At 40.7% G+C, this 27,050-nt stretch overlaps 4 protein-coding genes across 4 annotated transcripts in view; 2 read left to right on the top strand and 2 right to left on the bottom strand.

The window, feature by feature from the left end:
- The window catches only part of LOC118404080 (V-type proton ATPase subunit H-like), a 23,509-nt gene extending 16,675 nt beyond the window's left edge, over positions 1 to 6,834 (top strand). The window contains exon 14 of the mRNA XM_035803040.1: positions 6,763 to 6,834. Within this exon, the coding sequence (XP_035658933.1) occupies positions 6,763 to 6,796 (34 nt within the window). The 3' untranslated portion in view covers positions 6,797 to 6,834. The remainder of the gene's footprint in view (positions 1 to 6,762) is intronic.
- LOC118404079 (ATP-dependent DNA helicase Q-like SIM) lies at positions 3,416 to 6,541 on the bottom strand. The gene is made up of 2 exons (XM_035803039.1): positions 5,784 to 6,541; positions 3,416 to 5,080 (listed from the first exon to the last, which is right to left on the bottom strand). The coding sequence occupies exons 1-2, from the start codon at positions 6,272 to 6,274 to the stop codon at positions 3,934 to 3,936; spliced, it is 1,638 nt and encodes a 545-aa protein (XP_035658932.1). The 5' UTR covers positions 6,275 to 6,541; the 3' UTR covers positions 3,416 to 3,933.
- A 1,211-nt stretch (positions 6,835 to 8,045) lies between the features above and the next one.
- LOC118404082 (40S ribosomal protein S8-like) lies at positions 8,046 to 12,171 on the bottom strand. Its single transcript, XM_035803042.1, has 6 exons — positions 12,044 to 12,171; positions 11,273 to 11,379; positions 10,552 to 10,651; positions 9,872 to 10,047; positions 9,269 to 9,398; positions 8,046 to 8,213 (listed from the first exon to the last, which is right to left on the bottom strand). Exons 1-6 carry the CDS (start codon positions 12,045 to 12,047, stop codon positions 8,104 to 8,106), a joined length of 627 nt encoding a protein of 208 aa, XP_035658935.1. The 5' UTR covers positions 12,048 to 12,171; the 3' UTR covers positions 8,046 to 8,103.
- Positions 12,148 to 15,738, top strand: LOC118404084 (protein LKAAEAR1-like). Its single transcript, XM_035803044.1, has 7 exons — positions 12,148 to 12,313; positions 13,029 to 13,172; positions 13,805 to 13,887; positions 14,326 to 14,397; positions 14,513 to 14,570; positions 14,849 to 14,971; positions 15,633 to 15,738. The coding sequence occupies exons 1-7, from the start codon at positions 12,296 to 12,298 to the stop codon at positions 15,699 to 15,701; spliced, it is 567 nt and encodes a 188-aa protein (XP_035658937.1). The 5' UTR covers positions 12,148 to 12,295; the 3' UTR covers positions 15,702 to 15,738.
- The last annotated feature ends 11,312 nt before the right edge of the window (positions 15,739 to 27,050 follow it).

Genomic DNA, 27,050 nt, shown 5'->3' with positions numbered 1-27,050 from the left:
CCTTCACTCCTCATGTGTGTGTCTTACTTCTGTCGTCCTCCCTCTCTCCACCTTCACTCCTCATGTGTGTGTCTTCTCTTCTGTCGCCCTCCCTCTCTCCACCTTCACTCCTCATGTGTGTGTCTTCACTTCGGTCGCCCTCCCTCTCTCCACCTTCACTCCTCATGTGTACGTCTTCACTTCTGTCGGCATCCCTCTCTCCACCTTCACTCCTCATGTGTGTGTCTTCACTTCTGTCGGCCTCTCTCCCTCCACCTTCACTCCTCATGCGTGTGTCTTCACTTCTGTCAGCCCCTCTCTCTAACCTTTTCTTCCATACTAGCACTTCCCTGTCATAGTGTGCTGACAATTTGTCTACAGTCTGCAAGATCTTCTTGTGACTTACAGAAAGACCACATGTGTTCATTCGTTGATACAGCACTTTGGAAGCATGGCATTTGAAAAGTCCCAGTCCTTGAATGGCTTGTAGGGCAGACATTGTTCTGTTCCTGGCATACAGCAGGCAGGTAGCAGCTGTGACCATCATAGGACGTCGTCGTCCCTCTTGCTTCATCCTCCTCTTTTTACTTGCAAGGAGTGTGATCTTTCTCTTCTTTGTCCGCTTGATTGTGGTCTTAGGACTGAGGTTTGATGATTTTGTAACTCTTGTTTTGACTGTTTCGTTGGCTGGGTTTGCTATGACTGTCAAAACTCTTGAAATGAGTGGTGCACGTTGCTGTATCTCTGCTGCTATGCTGGATGTGTTTATGTTTGGCAGTGATTCACTGTCACAGCTCCGGAGGATGGATGGGTTTGATGTCTGACACAGGTTTTTTGCCTCTTTGTTGATATCAGACAGGATGTTGAGGATGATGTACGGTCTGATTTTTTCATGTCCACATACAGTATTTGCCACAGTTGAAAAATTTGATTTGAGAAGTGGTCTTACGATGTTTGCTACCTGTGGTCCAAGCTTTCTGTCATTTTTGCCCCCTATTGAAACCTGGAAGAAAAAAGGACAGTTAGAAATCCTGCATGATCAATAAATATAGAAAACTATCATAACTTATACTCACAACATATAAATTCATCTTAAACTAACCAGGCAGCTATAACTTCATTGGGAATGAAATCATAGGGAGCTTGTTGCCAAACTCAAAGATCAACATGAAACAAAAACAAAAAAAAACAAGTTGCATACACTGCAATTATTAACAATATAATTAAAAAGATTCCTCAGAATCTTAACTCTGTCAACCATCATTTCCTTACAAGATAACAATGCTACATATATAGTATAGTAAAAGTTAGATATGATGATCTTTCACTTGAACTCAAAGAGCAGCGTGCATACTACTACTGTGGTGTAGTCCACCGTGTGTCAGTAAGATGCTGTTAAGACGTACAAATAAGCTTATCACACTACTGTATTCAAGTCGAGTCGCTACAGATCCGAGTTTTTAGTTTTCGAGGGGATATTCCCATTAATTCATACTGGGTATGAAAATGTCGCCACCCTACCCGCAAATCTATAGGCATTTCAATGTTGAACTATCGATAATACAGTAGTTGTCAAAATCGCCTAATATCATTATCTGTGAGTTCAACTGGTAATATCGACGTAGAAACAGAATTTCAAGTTTGAAATAGCAATCTAAACATAGCAATAGGAATGATAAATGACGATTTCGTTTACATGTTTTATCCTTCGCGCCAAATGAATCTACAAGAACAAAACCTCCGACAGCAAAACACACATTTTCTTGGTACAGAATGAGTCTGACAATTACCAAAAAGTTTAGAAGAACTTGACAGGACCTTTGCAACAGTTTTGCGATTACTGGAAAACATATTTGACACAGATAACGTTACTCACTTTGATTGTGGCTGTTCCCGCGCCCGTGAGCTGAGCAGATGACTTCTGGGTTGTTTTGCGTGGCGAAGTTTGTGGCGAAAACAACTTTCTGGGCTTTTTGGCCGTCGGGCTCGCAGAAACTTGAGAGGCGTTGTGTCCTCTCTTGACGCGTGGACACAGGAATCCTCCTTTTCCAGCTTCCTTGAATTTTTTGCCTTGCCGCCAGGCAAGGCTTTACGCCAGCTTTTTTCCATGGATCAATGGACGGACCTTTTAACCCAGCCCTTCCAAAGCCCCTTCCAAAGGCCCTTCTTTTTGCTGGAAGGTGACAGTTCAAAATTAGTAATGACCATTCGATATAATGACCATACTCATATGTAGTTGACCCCTAAGGGTACACAAACATTAGGGAGGCAAGCCAATCCACTGGACCACGCTCGCTCGCGGCTAATCGCTCGCTCGCTCACTCGCGGCTACTCGCGGCCGAGTTTCATGGCTTAGTTAGACAATAGTACATTCCAGGCGAGTATTAAAACGCTCTTCTAGACGCATGTTACTGTATGTGGTCCAGCGTAATAAATCTACGCTTTAACTCACCATGTTTATATAAATATATATCACAAATTGCATCAGAAGGAACTTAGTTTGTAATAAAAAATAATGCATATTCATTGTGGGTCAAAAAGTTTTACAAAACCTGTTTAATGTGCCAATAATTCATCTGACATAAATTATGATAATGAGGGGGGAGGGGGCGACATTTGGAACTCGGGATTTTTAAGCGTAGAATCTAGTCTATCTTACCAAAATAACATAAAATACGCGGCAAGGCACAGCTTTTTTAAAAAGATTTCTTGTTTGTTGTCTCCTTGGACTTTTTCTGGGCGGCACCGAAAGACCTAACTGGCGAAAAACAGTCGCCGCAGATATGAACGGCACGTTGTTGTGACACCCTGGAGATTTCCAAGCCTGTCAGGCTTTCTATGGCCAGTTTTGGGGTAAAACCTGATGATTCCAGCACCGAATCTGTACCAAAGACGTCCCTCTTGTTTCGCCCCATCGCCCCTTCAAACTTTCTGCCACAGTTAACGCATTTATCAGGAGGGATTCCATCTAGAACGATTTCCTCACATTCCTTTCTCGGTGTCACTCCCGCCATTTTGACAGAAAACCGTGTGAAGATAGGAAAACAACATCATTTTAATAAATTGCGCATTCATACTTGGCTCCTCCCACCGACAGATCAAAGGGATCCTAAAGATATGACGCCTGCCGATGCAAATTAGCGCCACCCGACACCTTTCGTGGGGTTGTGGCACGGGGATAGCCTGAGCACCATCCTCTGTAGTGACCGCTGGCTCGTGACTTTCACAATTGTTAAGGGAAATATTTCTAAGCTTTTACAATTTCTGTTCACGACTTGATGATTGTAAAGGAGAACAGACTTGAATTGTATATTTTCTTTTTTGGCAAGAATGTGAGAAAGAACTGAAGAAGGGTTTCTTACGGTTTTAGAAATACAGCACAGCACAAGGTATTAAAACTAAGAGAGCTCAGCCAGAATGCACAACAAAACAATGGTTTGTTTTCATCAGTTTAATGTACATGATTAAGTTTGGTCAAATCAGGTACTCCAATGTATTTTGTCCACAGACTTGTACTCAACTAAGGTATTACATATATTACTAGTATATGAAAACATTGCCAAGTCATTTCCAGGTCATTCGCCACTTACGTTATATTCTATAAAAAAGAAGACGTAATCAGTGACTTGGCACTATGCTACATATGTAAGGAATAACCACCATTCAGTGAATATTCAGATACAGCAATCATTGCTCTTGAAGATATGACTTATAAATAATACAGTGATGATGTATAGAAACAGTACCGGTAGTGACTTACAGGTAGCAGTATAATATAGGGAATAACCAGTATATATTTACATACAAGTGTCACTGCTCTTGAAGTCTTGTAAAAAATAAAGTATTGATATATAGAAGCATTTTTCTCTGTTTAGGATTAAGTGTGTATGAAAGTATGAAAACTAGTTTACATATTATATACATTCATAGACAACCATACAATGCTATACATTCCTATACATTGTCTTGAAAGGTTTCATCTAAAATATTGAAAACCATATCCACTACTTCTTCATCCCACAAGCCAATATCAGTCATGATGTCATCTTTGGTCAGTAATGTCGCACAACATTCAACAATGCTATCAATCGTGGCTAGGGAAAATCCAGTGACTACATTAAAACTGTACATTGTAGGTCCCATCTCCTCCATGTAGTCCCTTCTAAAGTCCTTTAATGATTCTCTTAACAGATTAAGCTGGTCTGAAGTTGGCTGGCGAATGGCTGCTATTTTTAAAAGCTCTTCATCTGAGACTTCTGAAGATGCCAGGTTTGTATGCCAGGGTAGAGTTGAACTATCTCCACAGGAATCACAACAGGTGTGCTCTACAGACAGCTCCTCTCTAATGGTACTCTTCAGTGCGAAATAGTCTAACAAATATTTCCTTCGACAAGAATCGTTACCTAGCTTGCAGTATGAGGCCATGCTGGGTGAGCATGAACCTTTCGCTAGAGTTCTGCTGTGATGCAGAATGAGTGAATGAGCAGGTTGACCATCCCTGCCCGCTCTTCCACTCTCCTGGTAAAACCCCTCAACATTTCGGGGAGCCCCCCAGTGTACAACAGCATATACATCAGGTACATCGATTCCCATTCCAAATGCAATTGTGGCAATTGTTATCCGAACAATGCTATCTGTCTTCGTGAACTGTTCTAACACAAAATTCTTATTCGTGTTAGCTGTGCTTCTGTGGAACATGGCTACATACCTATTCTTATATGACTTCGTTTGGTCCTGTTCAAGGTTGTAGCCATCATCTCCCAACGAGTTCATAAATACTTTATACATTTGGGAGCATGCCTTGATGTTTCTACAGTATATGATGACCTTGCTGCACGACTGTCCTTTATCTTTCAGTTCAGATAGAAGCCAGTGGAACTCCTTTTTCATGTCGTAGGTTGCAGCTATTGCATGGTACATGATGTTTGGCCTGTTCGATGGTTTGGAAACAGTGTAGGTGTCAGGCTCCATACACAGGGACGAAAGGATGTCCTTCCTGATGTCTTCTGTGGCTGTGGCTGTTAGCGCGAGGACAGGAACATCAGCAACCAATGACCTTAGCTCAGCCAGTCGCTTGTAGTCCTTTCTGAACTCTTTACCCCTGCCAAAGAAAATAGAATTTGGGATAAATCATTAAGATACACAAGTTTTCAAAAATTCTTGACATCAACTGTATATCTTTTTATTCGATATTGGTGCCAGATGTTAATGATATACAAAAATGGACGAATATCCTACTGTCATTGGCTTAACCTTAATTGACTTCACGCAATATACTAGTAACGTTATATATATATATATTTGCGCATGATTTAATCGAGCTTCTTAGCAACTAGCTCCGGAAAGCAGAGTTTGTGTTACACAGACTATATACACATATGTAACATCAGAATCTAGCGTTATTTATAGTATCAAGCAACATCATCACAACAACTAGGGACTACATAATTTTGTAGTTTTTGTAACGTTAACGTTACTTGTACGAAGTTGTAGTTTAACAGAAACAGGAAAATGCAAAGAGCGTCTAATTCATCTTAACTTCGTGTGCACGTCGCCTTGTCCATAATATACAAAGCACATATCTAACCGTGACAAAATTATGAGGAAGCTAGCCTTTTGTTGTTAACACAAATGACAAAATCTCGCGATATGCCCCCCTCCCATTTTTAACTCCTGCATAGGGTAACATCATCTATAAATAGTAGTACGCGCGACAACGATCTTCCACGTGAACCTGAATCTCCCCGTTAGATTCATGCATTTTCCATCGATATCACACAAAAAAAACATGCATTTTGACTTACCAAGTCGTTACACAATGCGCCTCATCTACCGTCATGGCGACAAGCTTCTCGCGGTAAGTGGAGCTGGTTAGCATGCCCCGCCATGTTTTAGAGTTCAGCAGTGCTTCTGGAGACGCGAAGACCAGGCTGTATTTCCCCTCCACAACGCCTCGCTTGATCTCTGGGTCTTTCTGCGTCTCGCCTATGTATGCCGCTGAAATCCCTCTTCTCTGTAGACGCTCCACTTGGTCTTGCATCAGGGACAACAATGGCGACACCACCAACATGATGCATTGTTTACCGCGCATCCTCTCCATAACAAGGGGAACTAGGGTGTAGATCTCGGTCTTCCCGTAGCCAGTCGGAAGGCACGCAAACACGTCGTTTCTCTGTTCGACCAAATGTTTTATCGTCTCTTCCTGAAGCGGCTTCAGGGGCCAGGGACCCCTAAAGTCCTCACACACTGTCTGCAGGATGCGCTGAAACTCCGGCGTGGGGTTAGCAGTCGCCATTTTTGTGAGAACTGCGGGTGTTTATTGTCCTCGTCTACATCAAAGAGATCGCCAAAGATATGACGCGTGCTGATGTCAATCACCTGCATAGCAACGCCACCCGATCCCTAGCAACCAAAAGCCGGCTGTGCGGCGCGGGGATGACTATTGCATGTAATTATCCATATATGGAAAACCGGCGGGTAAGCGCCTTCCCGCGTGTTAGACCCACTCCCCACCAAGCTGATCGGCGCGGCAGTATGACGGGCCTGAGAAGCGCGGTTAAACCAGGCTATCCCGTATGTAATTGAGAAGTTATCTTAGATACATGTGTAGCCAGCTGTCTATTTTAGATTGTCTTCTTTGCCTGAGGTTTTTTAGGTTTCAATCTCTTTCAAGCAATAAATTGTCATCTTTGAGAATTCAGACCTGGAGAGTACCTTTTAGCATACATGTGTACTTTTATGAAAAACTATCCGGTTTGATTTCCTTTTTTTTTTTTTTTTCAGGGAATACCTTGGAAAACAGTTGCAGGCTGCATAGATGTGCAGGAAAGAATTAAGTCTGTGCAATTAGTAAAAGGAAAATGGTGTAGTAGTTGTAATGTGTTATCAGACCAATAGAAATGTCTACAGTGGATATGTATACCTTTTAAGTCAGATTTGTAATGATATATCAAATATAACTCTACCTAGAAATAAGATGGATGGATGTCTAGTAATTAGGTAACAATCTACATGATATGATGTATTATTCTATGTATATAAGTAACTAAGATACATGCCTCCAAATGCATTCATGAATTCAAAGATCATGCTGAAAAATGTTGTATATTGTCATGGTATCGTGGAGTTAAAATTCCAGAAGTTGATAATGTATAGTTGTCAGAGCATTTTGTTATTATTTTCATGTTGTGTTTTCTTATGTTAATGAGATCAATCTTATTTCGTTTGGTACGTACATGTAAATTTATTGTGTACTCTACTCATCATCAGTCACGAAGACTGAAAAGTAAACTTGTAAAAGATGATGTGAATGAAAATTGTTGAAAACTACATCATGTATGGGCTTATTATTATGAAGACTTTAAAATGGTAATAAATAAAAATTGTGAAACAGCTAACGGTGTTATTTAATAGCACACATTTCAGTGCCTCTCCAATGTAATAAAACGCCTTCATCCTTCATGTATAAACAAGAATCGTATACAGTAGAAGCCAGTTAATTGCACCATGGATTAAACTGCTAACTGCACAGAATTCCAAAATCCCAAACCCGTGCGGTTCAGCTGGATAATTTCACATCATTGCACCAGCCGGATAATTGCACGAAATACGCTGGCAAATAGGCAGTGCAATTAGACGGATTCTATTGTATGTCAACTCTAAAACAGCACTATGGAACAATTTTTAGTAACCTTTCTCAGCCAGGAAGTAAGGGTCACTTCTAAGTATTGCCATCAGTTTTAAACCTATGTATATGGTACAGTTACATGTTACAGATGCCTTGCTACTTCTGATCAAATGCATACTCCCAACTCAGAACTTGTGTTTCATGCTGAACATAGAAAACATGGCTCTCCATTCAAAACACACACACATACAAATGCTAGTCTGGTATCCATCCTCTTATAGGCCTATGTCAGGTTCCCTCCTCTGATCACTTCCCTCTAGAGCTGTTCTGTAGGGAAGCTTTCAGAGGAGCCAACCGGAGCAAGAATAGAATGGATACCAGGCTACACCCATCAACAGAAAAACAAGCTGAACAACAAAATCATCCCAACAAACAGAGGTGGTTTTCAATTTTTAGACTTTATTTAGCGTATTTCTCATGGTGAAACCATGTACAGCCTATTTGCCCTTCTTGGCCTTGATCTTCCTGGAGTAGAACTCTAGTTCCTTCCCTTCAAGAATGTAGCCGTCACACCGCCCGACCTGTCCTGGTCTCGACGCGATGCAAGCTGCAGAAACACACAAGGAAATTGCCTTCAATGATACAACCTTTTAAACTATTGCCTTTTCTATCAATGTATACCAAATGGCAAAAGTACATGAAGATGTTTCAACAGCAAAGATCTGCTTCAACTTAAAAGCTACAGAATCAAAATTTATGATATATTTTTTACAATTGAACTTTCTGATAAAACTATAATATCTTTTGGAATTCTTACAATTTTCTAGTTTAACACATTTGATAACCTTTCTAAATGTTTTTATAGTTTCCTACTTTTTACTCTGGCATACATATTTATACCTTCCAATACTATTAGACAAGCTAACTATTCCATTGCATTTAAGTATTTTTATACCAAATGCCAAAAGGACTTTAAGTTCTAAACTTCTAAGTTTACTCTTGGCTTCTTGCCTGCAATAAAATCAACAGAACAAGACAAAACAAAATTAAAACGGTTACACCCCCCCCCAAAAAAAGTCATGGTTTAATGTAAAAATTTTCCTGCTAAACAGATATTTTCAAAACCTTTATTTCTTCAGAACAGAAATCTTTAGAAGCAGTCAGTGTAACTATGACAAAGGTTGGGTCATGTGACAGTTCCGAGTGCTGGAACAGCACAGAACCATCTCCAAACCAGATAGTGTCATCATCCTGCTAGAGGAATTCACATGCTTTCTAACAACTTCCCATTTGATCCTACTTCATAAAACACCTTCCAAATAGCAGATACTGTAGAAGGGTAAATGTTTGCGGGGATGTAACTTTAGTAGGGAGAAAATTGAGTGTTTGCAGTGGTTTTAAATTCTGTATTGAAACTGCCATGCCGGGTTTTACTGTACAAGGAAAATATTTGAAGTGGTTTTATGGGAGAGGTCACCGCAAATAAATTCGAGAACAAAACCACCCAACATCTTCCACTTTACAGTACATAAAATCTGGAATGTCAAATAAAACCCGCTGAAAACTTATTTCAGGCCCTTACACAGTTTATACTTTACGTCCACTACCAGAGCTTGAAATACTTGGAGAAAATTTGGGCACTTCTTTAACCATGTTTCTTACCGAGCAATCTTCCTTGTCCAAACTGTTCCTCGAGGGGCTGGGCAACCTTGGCCTTCTTTTGCCTCTCCCGGTACATCTTCATGACCTTCTTAGATGCTTTCTTGTTCAAGACTGCCTCCTCAGCCTCACTCTGAAATGTCAAAATCAAACTGTTAAGTTGGAGAAACACACACATGCATACATCACATATAAGATGGATAGTACATTTTGTTTTCAGTCAAGACCATAGTTCTGTCAAAATAACTTTTGCCAACATAAGCTGAACACATTGACATGACGAATGAAAACAAACTTGGTCTGGACATTTTTCTTTAACAAGTCCAAAAAATGACACTGAAGTACAGGGCTTGAAACTAATTTTTGGACAGAAGTGCAAAGATACACCTAACTTAAGAATTTAAATTAGAGACAGTAAAATATTTGGGTGTAGAACTTCTTATAAACCTGCTCCTCTTTAGAAATTAGAGCAAGTGATAAAGTGAGATAGAGCAATTCCAAGACAAAGTGAGATACTGTAAAAAGACTCTGCTCTGAGCGCTTACATCCTGTGATGGAACAAAGTTCTGTACTAGGTAAACACAGATGCAAAAAAATGTTACCAACCAATTTCTGGCCCTTCTTGCGTCCGAGAGGAAGAGCGTAGTGTGCCTCGTACCACTGGCGGAAGGGCGTGCTGTCGATCTGCACGATGGCTCCCTTCACCAGCGTCTTGGTACGGACCAACTCGTTGTTGCTAGCATTGTACATGACATCGATGACACGCGTCTTACGGGAGATGGCTGTTGGAGAGAAACAAAAAAGACTTAATGAATCATTGTTGCTTGAGACAGAGGGATGCTTACTTGACAGCATCATCCAGATGGTCCAAGATATCATCTTTAGAATTCAATCATGCCCAGCTATAAATCTTCAGTGCAGTTTCAGTTCTTTCTTTATCTTAATTTATTAATGAGAAAACAATGGAGGGTTAAAAATACCAATTTAGCCAGTGAGGAGACCTTTACATCTTTAGATATGAAATGTTTCAAAATGACAACTATAAAGGGTACAGTTGCTTGGATAGAAGATTGGTGAAATGATTCTGGTACAGAGATTGTCAAAAGTCGCATTTATTGTTGAGCAGAGTTATTTGGCCAAACGAAGAAAGCAACATTTGTTGTTATACAAGTTACAACCCTAAAGTTTACTGGTAAACAAACTGGTTAACAACTTGCAGTTCATGGTAAATTTGATGAAAGACCTTGATAATGATAATATTTTGCTTTTAATCCCAGACATCATACCTTCAGAGCCCCAGGAAAAGTTGCCTGTGTCCAGACGCAGTCCGCGGAATTTCGTGTTCCCGCCTCTGCAGCGTACAAGATGGACACGCTTGGCGCCAAGCTGGAAAGGGGAAAGAAGGATACTGCTTAAAATCTACTTATGAAACAGTGGAAAGGAGGTTTTCACAGTGCTTTACGTTAACACAGTATAATAACAGTGGAAATACTACTGTCATGACTTTGCAGAGGAACCAATGACCATCAAAATAAAACCAATGCAACATTCCAAGATCTATAGCACTTCTTTGGTTTCAAAGTTGTCAACTTTTTGGTAGAATAATAATTAGTCATCTTCTGGAAAACTGTCAGATTTCCCACGTTTCTGTCATTTTAAACTTTGATATTCAGGACGACGTAAATAATTACATCTCTAGTGCCAGTAGTGGCAAAGTCTTGAGATAGTTCCAAGGAAGTTTGACTAAGTAAGCAAGTCTCTAACAGAATACTGTAAATGCCAAAATGTTTCTGGTGGATTAATGTTCGCGGTTTTCGCGGCGGCCGCTTCACCGCGAATTTAAAACTACCGTGAACATTTTTCCATAACAGTAAGAGACTACAGTGCATGGTGCTACCGCGAAATTAAAACCACAGCGAAAAGTCCATTTTTCCGCTACCGCGAAATTAAATCCCTGCGAACTTAAATGCATTTACAGTATGAGGCCCGATTTCTTTGAACTCTCACCTTGGTGTTCGCTGGCGGACGGCCGAGCTCGTACTTTCTCTTCTTCCTGATGGGGTTGCGCCGACCTCCTGTCGAGCGCCTCTTGTGCCAGTTGTCACGGGAGATACCTGCGATGGACAAGGTAAGATTTGCATTTAATTTAGATACACAGTTAACAGGCAAACCCGAGTATAGTGACCATTAAATCAAATGGACAAAGTAGACAGGTACAGGTGGCCACTAGTACACAGGATTCTTTGCACTTTTTATGATGTTCTTGGGCTCAATGGAGAAACTATCCAAACACCAAAGAAGGCCACATCGGCCAGGTAATCCTTATAGATGGTAGTTTTTACAGGCTTGACTCTTACACTATTTAAATCTATGAGAACAGTGTGCACTTCACCCCCCCCCCTCCTTTATTTTTGGCCACAAATGATAACATTTTCTTTTGACTGATCACAAGGGGTGACAACTGGACGTATGTAATTGAAAGAATCAAGGATATACCTCACTCTAACAGTATAGCAAAGTGTGTACCAAATTAAAACGTTTCATTTTGTACAAAGTCTGTCAGCTACTTGTGCATGCACCATTTTTCCTCCATGTTGATCGGGCATCGGTCTACAATATCGATGGCGACGACTTTCTAACAGCCTGGGTGCACAAACTAACACTCCCAACATCAGTATCAAACCCTTGGACGTAAGTCTTTTTCATTTTCCGCTTTATATCGGGTAAAGTTATGGCGGATTATGAAGGATTTTCTAAGGTACACTTTCTTTCACTCACCCATGATGGCGGCCGAGCTGGAAAGAGGAAGTTGCAAGGAATTCTGGGTAAATGTCAACTCTCCACTTTTGGTGCATTGTGGGATACCTGGCAACCAAACAAACACTTCCGGGTTTGGCAGAGTGAAAATTTGGACGATTTACTCTTCAATTTTCTCAAAATTTAGCGTCTATTCATTGGATTTTGGAAAGTTAAAGCATACAAGGACAGATGTGCTAATTGCTATTAAGGCTTCCCTTATAGTTTAGACGAATGGCGGAAGACAAAAAGGTAAATGACAGTTTCTTCTTCTATTTGTATGACTGTTCACTGAAAACTTTAGCAGTGATGTGGCTCAGATTTTACAATGCAATGTTCATGATCTCAAGCAACTTTCCTTGAATGGAAATTTGATGCTTTGGGGACAAAAAATGTTTCTTAAACCGATTTTAGTTGCCTTAGAATACATAATTTGACTGAGAACGGAACCATCTGGACGTACACATTTTTTATTACTAGTATTGCTGAATTTCTTACCCTTATAACGGTTAACTTATTTGTGATCATTGATGAAGAAGTCAACAATCTTAGCATTCATCACAACAGTGGTCCCACCTGCTTACATTCAGGAATTTGAGAGTAGTTTGCATAATAAATGATGATGTGACATATGCCAGCTGACATATGCTAACATTATTAAATCATGACATAATGTTTTTTTAAACTCCCCAAGACAGGTGGTCACTTATATATATATAATAGTTCAAATTTTATCCAGTTGCAGCAATTGTTACCATCACCAGCTTGCATAAACCTGATAAACTAGTGTGACTGTAACGTTTAATCATTCCAAATTGCGGGTAATACATGGGGAAAGCAAGTAGTGCAGTGTTAAGTTCATGTTCGTGGTGTTCTTGATGAGTTTGACATGAAAAATGAAAATTGATAGAAGTTTGCCAAACATCATGTGTTAACTACCGGGTAACATTACCGATACCTTACCCAGGGTTCAAAGGTCACCCTCCCTCCCCTGAAGAAGAAGGGAGACGATGACGGGCCGAAGGAGAAGTTCGTGGCGAAAAACTGGCGCCAGCTGTCCCCGCGGACACTCAACAAGATGGCGCCACAGGAGAAAAGCAAATACCTCGCTGTGAGTACAGTAGAAATCTTGTCCAGTCACAATCACTTGTACATGTAGCCTGGGTACCCCCGAATAGTAGTTTACTCCGACGTTTATGAACGTTATACACGATGAACAGTCATTTCTTTGCTATTCCTTAACATCTCTAATGTCTGGACTTGTCCAAATTTTTGACGAGGGTGCTGATTGGTCCCTTGACACGTGAGCAAATTAAGGAATGGGTGCATTTTAAAGCATTCTAACACCCGAAATGGCCTCCATCCGCTTACGGGAGAGCCTGTTATCATCGACCGAGTGCTCTAGAACCCATTCCTTACTTCGCTCATTGACGCCACCACCAAAAGATCTGAACATACAGTTCTCCACACGGCTAGCAAAAGCAAACTACAACCCAGATGGTACTCAGGCTACATATGTTTCATTTTCAAATGTAGGGTTGGAGTAATGATCACTTGTCTTCAAATAGATTTAGGGATGACCTCATTCGTAGCTTGGGAAAATGACAGCTATATTCTACCGCTTTAATTTGTCTCTCTCAAGAAAGATTTAGGGATGACCGTTATGTTTTTTAACAGTGTTTCATTGAAATGAGACAGACAAAAAAAATAGGATAATCCTGACCTTGACGTTTTGCCCTTCAGTATGAGGAAGCCCCAAAGCCCGTACAGGAGGCACAGGCGTCTACGCTGAAGAGAGTCCGCGACCTTCGCAAGGCACATAGAAGGTCAGCTGGTTTCCCCTTTCCCTTCAAACTTGTCTTCACTTTAGTCTATGTAATCTAAACAAAAAGTAAAAGAATCAAAGTCCTTTCTGTGCCTGATGGCACATAGGGCGGCACCCATCTCTGTTTCAGTAGCCCTGGGCCACGCAACTTTGTGCAATCACTACAGCAGGGAACTACACTGGTAGTGATGTGTATTCAACTATCATACTCTTTCCCGAATGCTGAGTGCTAAGCAGAGAAAGCAGCATATAGAATCTTTTTCACTATAATTTACAATAGGTTTCTAACACTTTATACTTTTGAACATGTTAGATACGTATGATGGGCATTTACTTATTATCTACCAATATTGACATTTGGATGTATGGATCACTTTATTGATGGCATTTTTGTTGCTTCTGCATCCCATGATGATAAGATGTGTCAATTCTGTTTCAGAGCAAACCCACCCATGTCTATGGATGAGTTTGTGGAGAAGGAAAAACACAGCAAGCTCATAGGACAACTGAAGTAAGTATATCTTCCTTCTTTTGCATTACTATGGCAACAAAAGATTTGAAGAATTTCTGGGCTTTGGTGTAATACCTGATACATGTATTTAATGTGTTTTTGTCTTTTTTTTCAGAGCTGCAGAGGCCAGGAACAGACTTCGAGTAATGCGGCTAAGATATCAGAGTAACAGGGTAAGTACAAATGTTTGAAATACGGTTAGATACATGTAGGCAAAGGTTAAGACCCATAGCCTTTTTTCTAAGGTCGTAGAGGCAATGGGATGTTATATAGCACAGCATTGGAAGATGCAGCCCAGTCCTCTCCTTCCACTGCCTTTTTTCTCACAACTTAAGTGTTTACAAATTGTCCCCTCGCTAAACTTGTACTTTTTAATGTTTAAGATGCAAGAAAATATAATTTTGAGGTCTTGAAATGTACTACAATTGTAACTTCTATCTCTCCCCCACAGGCCCAGGAAGTGAAACACCTGATAGCCTGCCAGCCACACTCACTCAAGGCCCTGAGACTAGAGGCACTTGTACCCCCTTACCTGGACAACTCCAGTCCTGGGGACAAACTGGACAGGATGCAGGTGGGTACAGGAGGAGGGAGGGAGGGAGTAAGGGAATGAAAGAATGAATGGATGGATGGATGAAGGAATGAATGAAGGAATGAGGGAAGGCTCTCAGGTTAGAGGCACTGGTACCACCATACCTGGACAACTCCAGTCCTGGGGACAAACTGGACAGGATGCAGGTGGGTACAGAAGGAGTGAGGGAGGGAGGGAGTGAAAGAATGAATGAATGAAGGAGTGAATACATGAATGAGTGAGAGAAGGCCCGGGGTTAGAGGTGCTGGTAGGACCTTACCTGGACAACTCCAGTTCTGGAGATAAATTGGATGAGTGAGTTGGTGAGTAAATGAGTGAGTGAGCCTTGCTTACATGAAGATAGGATTTTAAAAATTGCCAGTGGAAGTTGGATACTCCACCAAACAGAATCCTTTGTAGCAAAATGGACCATTATTTTTAGTATTGCCCATTTACAACTTTTCTCAAACAATTAGGTCCAGGTTTAGGTCCAGACCAGGACCTGATCCCCTGGACTTGTACCTGTTTCTTATAGTACCCACCCTTGGACATACTCACTACTGACTGCTGTTTGTAAATTAAAGTGGTATGCTTCGCCACAATAGAGAATGTCTCCTTTGCCTTTACCTTCTGTATTTTATATCAATTTTTTTCACCTCAACAGAGAGCGCGAGTAGAGGGAATCCTGGAAGATGAAAAAGGGCTGACAACAGTGAGATATCTGGACTACTGACCAGTGGTGGCAGGGATGGTAGTGACATCCCAGCCTCTAGATATACAAAGAGTGTGAATGCAGAAATCCAACAATTATCAAACATTTAGGGAAAAAATTCTGAAACAGGGCGGTCTCCAGGGACAGAAATTGTTTAGACACACTAGTACTTTAGGCCATACCAATTTGATTTCTTGGTTCTTGGATTTTTTTAAGTGAAAATATAGTAAGAGGACATCATAAAGCTAGAGGGTAGGGAGGAAAACTTGAATATGACTGTATTCACCCCATAAGATTAAACTGAGTGCACCAAGGCACAAACCTGGTCACAGGCTTCATTATTATCATGTTTTTCCATTTTTTAAAATTTTTTTTCTAAATCCGAGAACGAACAATTTAAATTTGTGTGGCCTTACCTGTCCATCCAAAAAGATCTGAACTCTGTGAAAATAAAAGTGATAAAAATATCAGCTTAAAACATTAATGATGGATTCAGCTATGAAAAGTAACTACATAGGCTTCTAAACAATAGCACAAGAATGGAAAACATTGAAGACAATCATGGTGTCAACACTGGTTTACTATGCACATGTATATATTGTGAATATTAAGAGATATTATAACAGTAGACTATATCTAGTAATGCAATGTTCATATTATATTGCAGCTATGATCTGCCATTGGTGACATGGCAAACCCTGACCCTCCCCGCTTACACCCAATATTGGGACGATCCATGCAGTATGAAATTATGAAGCCATTATGTGAACAATGGTTAGCTGTGATTGGCTAACTTTATTCTCTACATTTTTTCTTAACACACACATAACATGCATAACAGAATAGAGCAGACTAAAATATTTTCATCAAGCTGTGTATGAAATATTCTAGAGTAATATAAAGGTGGTGTCACTCAAATGTGTTGTTGTACAATAAATCATGTGAATTCAAAAGCACTAGAATATCTACAAAATGTAGCATGTAATAATCTGCTGATATTGAACTGTTATGAACATTGTTTAGGGCTTTTTTTGTGTTTCATAACATATATTTTTTACCTCTGGGAAAGAATTTCACCTCCAATGGGGGTACTGTTTTTGGTTGTGTTTGTGTGTTCACACCTATAACTGAAAAATGAATAGATAACTGAAAAATGAAATAAATAACTGAAAAATGAATAGATAACTGAAAAAATGAAATAACTCCAGAGCCTCTTGATGGATATGTATGATATTACCTATGTGGGCAGTTGTTTAGATCCTGAAGAAAGAATGCAATTTTGATTGATTGGTTGATAAAAAGTCCTTCATTAAATGGACAAAAGATCAAAATATTAAAAAAAAAACATCGACAAAGAACTACAATAACCATTTGTAAGGCCCACTATATCTGATTGATTGATTGATTGGTTGGTGGATTTAAAAGCCCTATATGAAATGGATAAAGGTCTGATCATGGAAGAAAACATGTTGGAAAAAAAAATACAAAAAGGAGTTGTAAGGCCCGTTAGATCAGAGTGCTTTTCTCCTTCGTCAAGATTGATTCATTGATTGATTAAAAGTCCTATATGAAATGGATAAAACATATGATCATAAGGGAAAAGAGACGTCGACCAAAAAACTACAAAAAGCATTTGTACGGCCCGCAAGATCTGAGTGCTTTTCACCTGCGCCAAGAGTGCTTTTGAACATGACCCTGTACCCCCCATGGCTAACCCCTCTTTGCCCATAAAAGTCACTTGAAACAACGAAATGCCCGGGTCGACAGTTCTTTTGTCTCCTCCATCTTTTTGCAACTGCGTGGAGTTTTCGGATGGGTGAACGCTTGGAAAATATACCTTTTCAACACAGGTGCTAATTAAAACGTCTGTTAGCCTGTGTATATAGTACCAAAGAGCTAGGAGGGAAAGGAAAGAAAAGAGTGATAACAAACGTTATGTAAATATTTGAAAACCATTGCTGTTATATAACAGTAACCTATAATTGCGTTTTTGGCAAGCAGCGAAGCGTTGAGAAAGTATATAATTCTCTTTCTTCCTCCCCCTCACTCACTCAATCTCTCCATTTGGTTGTGTGAGCCAGTGCGCGCGTGTGTGTGTGTGTGTGTGTGTGTGTGTGTGTGTGTATGCGGTATAGGCATGTGTGTGTGTGTGTGCGCGCGCGCGTGTATGTGTGTGTGTATGCGATATACTATGTGTGTGTGTATGTGTGCGTACGTACGTACTTCCCCAGACACGAAAAGAAAAATTACAGATATGGTAAGGGAGAAAAAAAAACTTTTATTGTATGACAAGTATCAAGAAATTGACTTGACACCGCCTGAAAGAGGGTTTGCATGTCTTTTTTTCGTGAAACGTCCGATGAGACTGTTTTGATTCGCCGATAATCGTTGCCCCAGGCCTTGTACAAGTGTTTTCAACGTTAAGCCTAAAGTTATTTGGTAAAGCGTGCATGATCGCTACTAGAATTCCACGTGGCACCTTCTTTGTGATACAGAATTCAACGTTATAAGCTTATGGAGAACTCTTGTGGTCGTATGTTGAACGCCAGATTGTCCAAAAGTCACATTCGAGCGGCCAGCTGTGTCGGTGTCCCAGACTAGTTTTACTAAGGACATTGTAGACCATTATATAATGTCCTTGATTTTGTCAGACATAAATACAATGGAACAATCCAATGAACTCCTTCCCAAAACCTTTTGCAATGCAACAGTCGATTTAATGTTTTTTAAGCGTTGCAGGCCTGAATTTACCACCAAAGCATTGCCTGTCCTACTGAATTTGCTGGTTAGCAAGCGAAAGTATTGAGCCAGCGGTCACTACAAAGGATGGTACTCAGGCTAGCCAGGATCCCCCCATGTAGACTCTCAATTTCACTGGATTGTTCTATTATATTTATGGGGTCTGGCAAAACTGTGATGCAACGGGAAAAGGCACCCAGACGAATTAAACCGTACGCTCACGGAATAAAACACCCAGGCGAATTGAAAATACAATGTATATCTCTACCCTCCTCAAGGCATTCAGAAGAATTAAAGAATATTCTCTGCGCCTCGTGGAAAAAGACATACAGACGAATTAAAGACTAATCTACACGCCTCACGGAAAAAGGCATACAGACGAATTAAAGTCTTTTCCATATGCCTCACGGAAAAAGGCATACAGACGAATCAAAGTCTTTTCCACACGCCTCACGGAAAAAAGGCATACAGGCGAATTAAAGTCTTTTCCATACGCCTCACGGAAAAAAGGCATACAGACGAATTAAAGTCTTTTCCATACGCCTCACGGAAAAGGCATACAGACGAATTAAAGTCTTTTCCATACGCCTCACGGAAAAAAGGCATACAGACGAATTAAAGTCTTTTCCATACGCCTCACGGAAAAAAGGCATACAGACGAATTAAAGTCTTTTCCATACGCCTCACGGAAAAAAGGCATACAGACGAATTAAAGTCTTTTCCATACGCCTCACGGAAAAAAGACATACAGACGAATTAAAGTCTTTTCCATACGCCTCACGGAAAAAGGCATACAGACGAATTAAAGTCTTTTCCATACGCCTCACGGAAAAAAGACATACAGACGAATTAAAGTCTTTTCCATATGCCTCGCGGAAAAGGCATACAGACGAATTAAAGTCTTTTCCATACGCCTCACGGAAAAAAGGCATACAGACGAATTAAAGTCTTTTCCATACGCCTCACGGAAAAGGCATACAGACGAATTAAAGTCTTTTCCATACGCCTCACGGAAAAAAGGCATACAGACGAATTAAAGTCTTTTCCATACGCCTCACGGAAAAAAGGCATACAGACGAATTAAAGTCTTTTCCATACGCCTCACGGAAAAAAGGCATACAGACGAATTAAAGTCTTTTCCATACGCCTCACGGAAAAAAGACATACAGACGAATTAAAGTCTTTTCCATACGCCTCTCGGAAAAAGGCATACAGACGAATTAAAGTCTTTTCCATACGCCTCACGGAAAAAGGCATACAGACGAATTAAAGTCTTTTCCATACGCCTCACGGAAAAGGCATACAGACGAATTAAAGTCTTTTCCATACGCCTCACGGAAAAAGGCATACAGACGAATTAAAGTCTTTTCCATACGCCTCACGGAAAAAGGCATACAGACGAATTAAAGTCTTTTCCATACGCCTCTCGGAAAAAGGCATACAGACGAATTAAAGTCTTTTCCATACGCCTCACGGAAAAAGGCATACAGACGAATCAAAGTCTTTTCCACACGCCTCACGGAAAAAGGCATACAGACGAATTAAAGTCTTTTCCATACGCCTCACGGAAAAGGCATACAGACGAATTAAAGTCTTTTCCATACGCCTCACGGAAAAAGGCATACAGACGAATTAAAGTCTATTCTAAACTCCTCACAGAAAAAGCACAACCCGTCGAATTAAAGATATCTCTCTATGCCGCACGGAAAAACGCAGAAAAATTAAAGATAAATCCATATTCTTCGCGGAAAAAGGCATCGGAACGAATTAAAGATATCTCCATACTCATTGAAAATGCATCCGGACGAATTAAAGATATCTGTCTTATGCCGCACGGAAAAAGGGACATCCAAACGAATTAAACTTTATTAAAGACATATATCTACGGAAAAATGCCTGAAGACCCGTATCAACAAACTAACTTGACTCGGCCCGGGGTAACTAGGTCTGAGCTAGCCCAGCTTTCGGTGTTAGAAAATGCGGGACGTGTTGTCAACAAAGAATCAGTGTCCACAGTGGTCACGGGAGTCTGCAGTCAAATGCACTCCCTCTCTCAAGTAGCCCTCTTTAGCGCTTAGGGGGAGAGTCGTTTTTAATCCGCGAGTGGCCTCTTAAAATGCCACTCAAGACGTCGAATTGCTCCCAAGAATGACAAGAAGGTATAAATAAAGGCAGAGATATTTTTACTTGTTTGAAATTAAATCCATAATGCTAGCGATAAAAAATTGTGAGGAAACGTCCGTTGTAAGCAGCCCGTTTCTTCATGACAAACGGTCGGTCCCCAATACTTTCTGGTTTCATTACGCCCAATGCACCAGACTAAATGACGGCCATACTTTTGACAGCTCACTACAACAGGTAGGTGATTTATCTAATGACTTACACTGATTCTGTCGCGAAACTATACAGCGTGGATTTGTTCCTTGGTGAAACAATCTACTAGAAGAAGTCGTAACCACGCCAAATATAGAATAACAAGACTAGATTAACATGTGGGGAAAAAACACCGAGCACTGTGTTAGCGTGTACAATTACAAGGCCGCCTGGATATACCCACAAAGAACAGAGATTTCTCTCAAATTCAGAGTGGCCTAAGCTGGAATTCTATCATTCTTTATTTCAATAGCATGTCTAATATTCTATTTGTTGTTGTTTTGATGTTGCCCTGTAAACAGAGCGCTTCACTGAAGAACATTGTCACTAAATGCCTAGAGGCGCTCTCTAGTTCTGCTTTTGAGAGATCGAATTTTAGACCAACCGAAAACGGGTCACACATAATATCGACCGACTGCGTCCCACTTTTTATCCGGCTATTAGCTTTTAACTATTTGGAGATTTTGTACCATTTCTGGGTTGACAACTTTGGACTGATAGCTGCTACTTTTCAAGTTTCACAATTTGATTGAGGATTATAGATATTTTAGTGCAACGTTAGTTAGAATTGTAGCCGGGTCTCAGTTGATATGATGCTTGTGTGCTCGGTAACCGAGCATAGTGCTTGGCCGTTTATATTTGTAGGCTCACGCACGTTGAGTTGAGTTGAGGTGAACAGAAAATCATTTACCGCAATGTAATAGAAATCAGGGTACAGTAGAAGCCAGGATAACCGCACACTGCTGTTAATTTCACGAAATCCGCAAATCCTATGGTGATGCGGTACAGCTTATTAACTTCGCTTTGTTGCACCATTCGGATAATTGCACGAAATGCCCTGGCAAATTAAGTTGGGTGTGGGGATAATAAGCGGCTTAAATTTTGTCGTGAATGCATATCTCATCCTTAAAGGCCCATGATGCAATATTTTGGCCCCAAAATTGAAAATATTTTGGAGAAGAAAACATTCACGTGAATGATATGTACGGCCACTTTTCGGCATATCTGTATCATTGTTTTGTATTTCTGGTATTTGTGACATGTAAAATTATTACGGTTCCAGAAAATGTACTTAGTTTCTGAAACCATCTCAAACTAGAGACTCTCCTGTTCCAATCTACTGTACAGTGCATAGTTTGAAACATCACAGTTTGTATAGTACAATGATGTTGTAAGCCTCCCTTCCTAAAGTTCTATTTTTCGTCTTCTTATAAAACAGGCCGACCGGGCCCCGGTTTGGAAATGTTAATCTCCAGCCTGATCCACGGTGCGTAAATGTAGTATCAAACTTACCGTGCCCGTTTGACTCCCTTGAGCAGGCTATACTCCCTGGCCAGCTTTGATACTATCTTATGGCACAGTAGGATCTGGTGGGGATTATGGAAATATGGCCTCAGCATTATTTGCCAATAACACAAGGGCTTCCAGCTAATCTACGCTAAGTTTGATACTACATTCACGCACCGTGGATCTGGTTGGAGATTAGCTTCCAGCCACCCAACCTTGCCTGCTTTCTTTCTTTCGCTCTACCTTAACTAATCCCGACAATCTCCAAGCAACGATCTGCTTGCAAATAACATAATAATGATTGATTACCGAGATAATCAGATATCATGCAGCTTGATACAAGAATGGATGAAATTTTACCTTACCTTTAACTACATAATACGTTCATTCAGAATAAAGCCAATCCATTAAGCTCCATTTGTTGCGTTTTCATTTGGATGGAGTGGATCATAATATGGCAATTAGCTATCACCAAGCAGTGAGAGAGAGATTGTATTTTTACTTCGAAAATAAGATCCTGTTTTTACCGGCGCTGACTGGTTTGTGACAAGACGACGCAATATATAGATATTTGTTATTACCTCCATGAAATATCATGGAGGTTATATTTTTACTAGCGTTTGTGTGCCTGTTTGTCTGTCAACAAGATAACTCAAGAACGGCTGGATGGATTGGTTTCATACTTGGCGTGTTAGTGGGGTGTGATGAAAGCTAAAAATGATTAGATTTTGGGCCCCCTCGTGACTTCCCTTCGTACTGCAGCGCAACTTCAGGTTTCGCTATCTCGTGCTCTGAACAAGCTATGGTCACGAATTTTAAGTATTAGATAGCTCTTGTGGTCAGGAATTGATGACATACGTTTTGGCCCCCTAGCGACTAGTTATAGCAGGGGCATTTTTCTCAAAAACTACTGAAGTGGATAACTCAAGAAGGGAACAACGAATTTTCATGATTTTTGGTATGCTTTTGGTATCTTTGCTAGTAAGACCTAACATCTGGTCTCAGAATCCAACAGGGTGCCATATATAATACCGCCACATGAGAAAAATATTCTTCTCCTTCAAATGTCACATGCATGCTGCAATGGTCCTATAACGGAACTGAGCGTGTTTACAAAATTTCCTAAATAATTATGGAACTTGGATACCAATTTGCATAATGAATATGTCATCACATGAAGCATCACTTAAGCTATCTACATACTAAAAATCATAACAATCCGTTACCCCCTTCTTGAGTTATTCCCTTTTAAAGTCTGACACTAAACCTGCCCTGCAGTCCCAAAACAAGCCGATAGGGGGCCGAAACCTACACCACTTACTCTCGGCATCAAGAGCTGTCTACCACTCAAAAATCATAGCAGCAGCACGTTTAGAACTCGAGACATAAAACCAGGAAGTTCCGCTGCAGTACCGTAACAGGCTGCTAGGGGGCCCAAAATCTAATTGTTTCCAGGTTTCATCAAGACCTACCACATACCAAATATCAATACAATCCATCCAGGCGTTCTTGACTAATGCTGGTCTTCTACATACATACAAACATACATGTATACAAACACTACGCAAAACATAACCTTGCCATTCTGTCGGAGGTAAATACATGGATTTAACATGGTTTAGAAGGGTTTATCAATACAGCATCAGTAATCCTGAGGTATGTCAGATACGCGGACGTCAGATATCCAGGTGTTCAAGACAATCTTGAGAAGGCTTCTATAATAGCATAGTTTTAATGTGGCGGTATTATGGCACCTGGTGGAATTATGAGATCTAAATGTATGAATACACTATGACATATCAAGGTCAATTATGAAACATTAGAACAATATAGAACGTATATTTTCCTACCATTTCTTTACATGGAAATGCGATCGACACTATAGTGTACACCAAGAAATGAACACAGATCATAACCACTACATTTTGTGTATCTTGGTGTCTTTTATATCATATTTTTCGTTTACAAAAGCTGCCAGGTCGGGACCCGGTTTGGAAATGTGACCAACAATGTAGGCAACAGCGCGGTTTTTTCACTGGACTGCGTCCTGAATTGGATTTGTGTTACCCTTTGCTCGCAAAACGCACAACAGTGTTACTAGAAAGACGAGAAAACACAGAAAGCGTAACAAGATTTCAGTGTCACTGACGAAGGATAGTGGATTCTATCCGAAACGTCTGACCGTTTCAAAACCATATCCAGTTCCTGAGTAACTACTTTTTGGCGTATCAACAAGATTTGTTTAGTTTTTATGTATCAAACTAGACCACAACTAAAACATGACTACTTCAAGAATGCTTGTACATGTCCAACGGGATCTTGTTGCTTTCTATTGAAGGTTAACTTTTTTGACAAAACCCTATCTATTTTCATATTCAATGTCGCTGTCTATCCCGGTGTCCCAGTGTAACGGGCAAAAAACAGGTACGACCAGGGAGTATGATCAGTCCGTTACACCGGACGTACGGTACTACCATTGCTGTGCCAACAGGGGCATATATTTTTACGGTGACCGAGAAAACATGTGGCGAGAAGCGGTGAGCAAACATGCCCGGCTTAGTGCTTTTAGAGCGGTTCTTGGTTGTGCAGCGATGCGGAACTGGACTCTGTCTAGGGCAGCGTCTCTGTGTGTTGTTTTTTGTCACGATGGTTACAAGAGAATTGTAAAGCTAAGGGCACAACCCACCGTACGTACAAATACGTGCTGTCTACGTACCAAAACGTGGGCAATCTTTTGGGAACCGTAAGTGCTAAGTACCGCCTCCGTACGAACTCGAGGGGAATCCGACGTATTTTGGAGCACGCAGACACGCCGTAGAACTTTACGTGCAGGCAAAACTTTGTGTGCCATTGGACTGCGGATTTGCCCCCCATACGCGCCTGCCCTGTACAGTCTGAACGTTTTCAGAAATACGTGGCGGACGTAGCCTCCCACGTACGGACAGATTGAACGTACGGTGGGTTGTGCCCTTTATAGCTATTAAAAGTGGTGTTACTCTCAAAGCAGACTTTCGGCTCCGGCTGTTTTTGACGTGTTTTTCGGCGTTTATATCGAGATTTCTATTTTGCCAGTGTTGTTTCCCTTTTCCTCTTTCCTCTATGACAAGCATAAAGGCATAAAAGTCATAAAGAAAACAGCACAAAATAGAAAGCCCTATAAAAATGCCCTCAAACATGTCAAAAACAGTTGGAGCCGAACCTCTGTTCGGAGAGAAGGGTATTGTAGTCTCTTCTGCGGGTTGGGAAAAATATCTATCTAAAAAAAACACATCATGCTTCTCCTCAGCTTAGGGTGAATCTTTTATATTCAGGAAGAAAGTGCACGATGCCTCGGGCTATTTCGTTTTTGATGTCATTGTGCATGTAGGTAACATGATAATGCTGATATGTGCGGTTATATCAAAGATCAAAGAAGATAAATCAAGTGTTGATAGCTACAGTCGCTCTGGGTAATGGACGAATTGATCTGAATTGGATTGGCATCTTTTTATGTACGATGTATATAACGTTGAATGGTCGCGTGTCTAGGCCGGTAAACTAGAGAGCAGTTCTGTTCATTGACCTCTAGACTTCATCCAGGCCTAGGTGTAAAAGTGGGCGCCTCACTTCGGTTGGGGAGGTAAAAGGTGGTGGAAGGAGAGGGATGGGTTCCACCTTCAAATGTCGTGCACTAGAGACAGTGGATAAGTGCGCGCACACACACACACACACACAAACACACACAAACACACACACACACACACAAACACACACACACACACACACACACATGTACACACACACACACACACACTCACACACACAAACACACACACACGTGCACCACTACTTCAGTCCCATAGTGTGAAAAGACAGGAAAACATCTAATGCACCTGCTATTGTAAACATATGATAACACCTGATATGTAGATATGCGGTCTACCCTGACGTGTGACGTCATCGCCAGGGGAAATCAGTGCAGATCGTTCATTTGTAGGACGACCTTGTATGTTCTATAACGGTCTGTAATGGCATCTCTGTCAGGTGACCTCTAGTTTGATTGGACATGAAACAACATGGCTGCCAATGGCGTTCGTGTTTCACGATTCGACCGTCGCATGGGGAATCATTCAAAATGATCATAGATAATATCCAAGCAGATGAAAGGTCCGGTTCGGTGTTTTGCGCCAAGCGCTTTCGCCAAAATTTTCAGAAAAGAGATAGAAACGTTTGGCCTTAGAAAGAGATATAACCTAGATGCTAGACCCACCGGGCTAGAAGATAATTAATTTGGACAGTAAAGCCACATACCCCGCAACCAAAGGTGCCACCTGATCTCTAAAGGTGGTATCTCACTGCACTTGGGGCACCTGTGCGACATCGCGGGGTTCGTTCACCGCGGCACTGTTGTGTTATTTTTATTATTTAGACATTGCATGATACGTAAAAGTATGCATCATGACTTAGAAGACAACAAAATACAGAAAACGTAAAAAAAATCATCCTTTATTATCTCTGACATTCGTTGAGTAATCTGTCAAACCCCGCAGTGCCACACCAGTGCCTTGATTGCAGCGAGATACCACCTTAAATTCTCTTGCGCGGGTCGGGGTCTAACTCAGTAGCGCCTAGTGCTGTGGTAAAATTTTCTCGGGGGTATGTTGGCCCTAGACCTGAGGACATTGCCCGTGTCAGCCCATGGAAACAGTATAGCATTCATGCTAAAAACAGGAATATATAATTTCAAAAAAACACACCTAAATCATTAATCCGCCATCTGCTTAGAGATTTTAGTTACAAAAAAGTATCTTCGGTGACAAACATGGATATGATATCGTTAACAAATTTTGGATAATCTAGCCCATATCATATCATACATAGCGATTTCTGTACATAGTTCTTTAACGCTAAGTCACCTTTATCCGTGGGGTAACATATATCCCTTGTCTTAAGAAACGGGGTAATTCAGGGATATCAATAAGTCGACTGACT

The sequence above is a fragment of the Branchiostoma floridae genome, chromosome 17, assembly GCF_000003815.2.
Source record: "Branchiostoma floridae strain S238N-H82 chromosome 17, Bfl_VNyyK, whole genome shotgun sequence".
NCBI classification, from domain to species: Eukaryota; Metazoa; Chordata; class Leptocardii; order Amphioxiformes; family Branchiostomatidae; genus Branchiostoma; species Branchiostoma floridae.
This window is presented reverse-complemented; position numbering and strand designations above follow the sequence as displayed.

Excerpts from the sequence above, each read along its gene's own strand:
- LOC118404082 (XM_035803042.1), bottom strand. Across the intron at positions 10,652-11,272 it reads GTCCGCCAGCGAACACCAAG|CTTGGCGCCAAGCGTGTCCA; the intron begins GTGAGAGTTCAA and ends TCCCCTTTCCAG. Across the intron at positions 8,214-9,268 it reads TGGACAAGGAAGATTGCTCG|CTTGCATCGCGTCGAGACCA; the intron begins GTAAGAAACATG and ends GTGTTTCTGCAG.
- LOC118404084 (XM_035803044.1), top strand. Across the intron at positions 13,173-13,804 it reads AGAAAAGCAAATACCTCGCT|TATGAGGAAGCCCCAAAGCC; the intron begins GTGAGTACAGTA and ends TTTGCCCTTCAG. Across the intron at positions 13,888-14,325 it reads CTTCGCAAGGCACATAGAAG|AGCAAACCCACCCATGTCTA; the intron begins GTCAGCTGGTTT and ends ATTCTGTTTCAG.
- LOC118404079 (XM_035803039.1), bottom strand. The coding sequence starts at position 6,274 with ATGGCGACTGCTAACCCCACGCCGGAGTTTCAGCGCATCCTGCAGACA. Across the intron at positions 5,081-5,783 it reads GCGCATTGTGTAACGACTTG|GGGTAAAGAGTTCAGAAAGG; the intron begins GTAAGTCAAAAT and ends TTTCTTTGGCAG.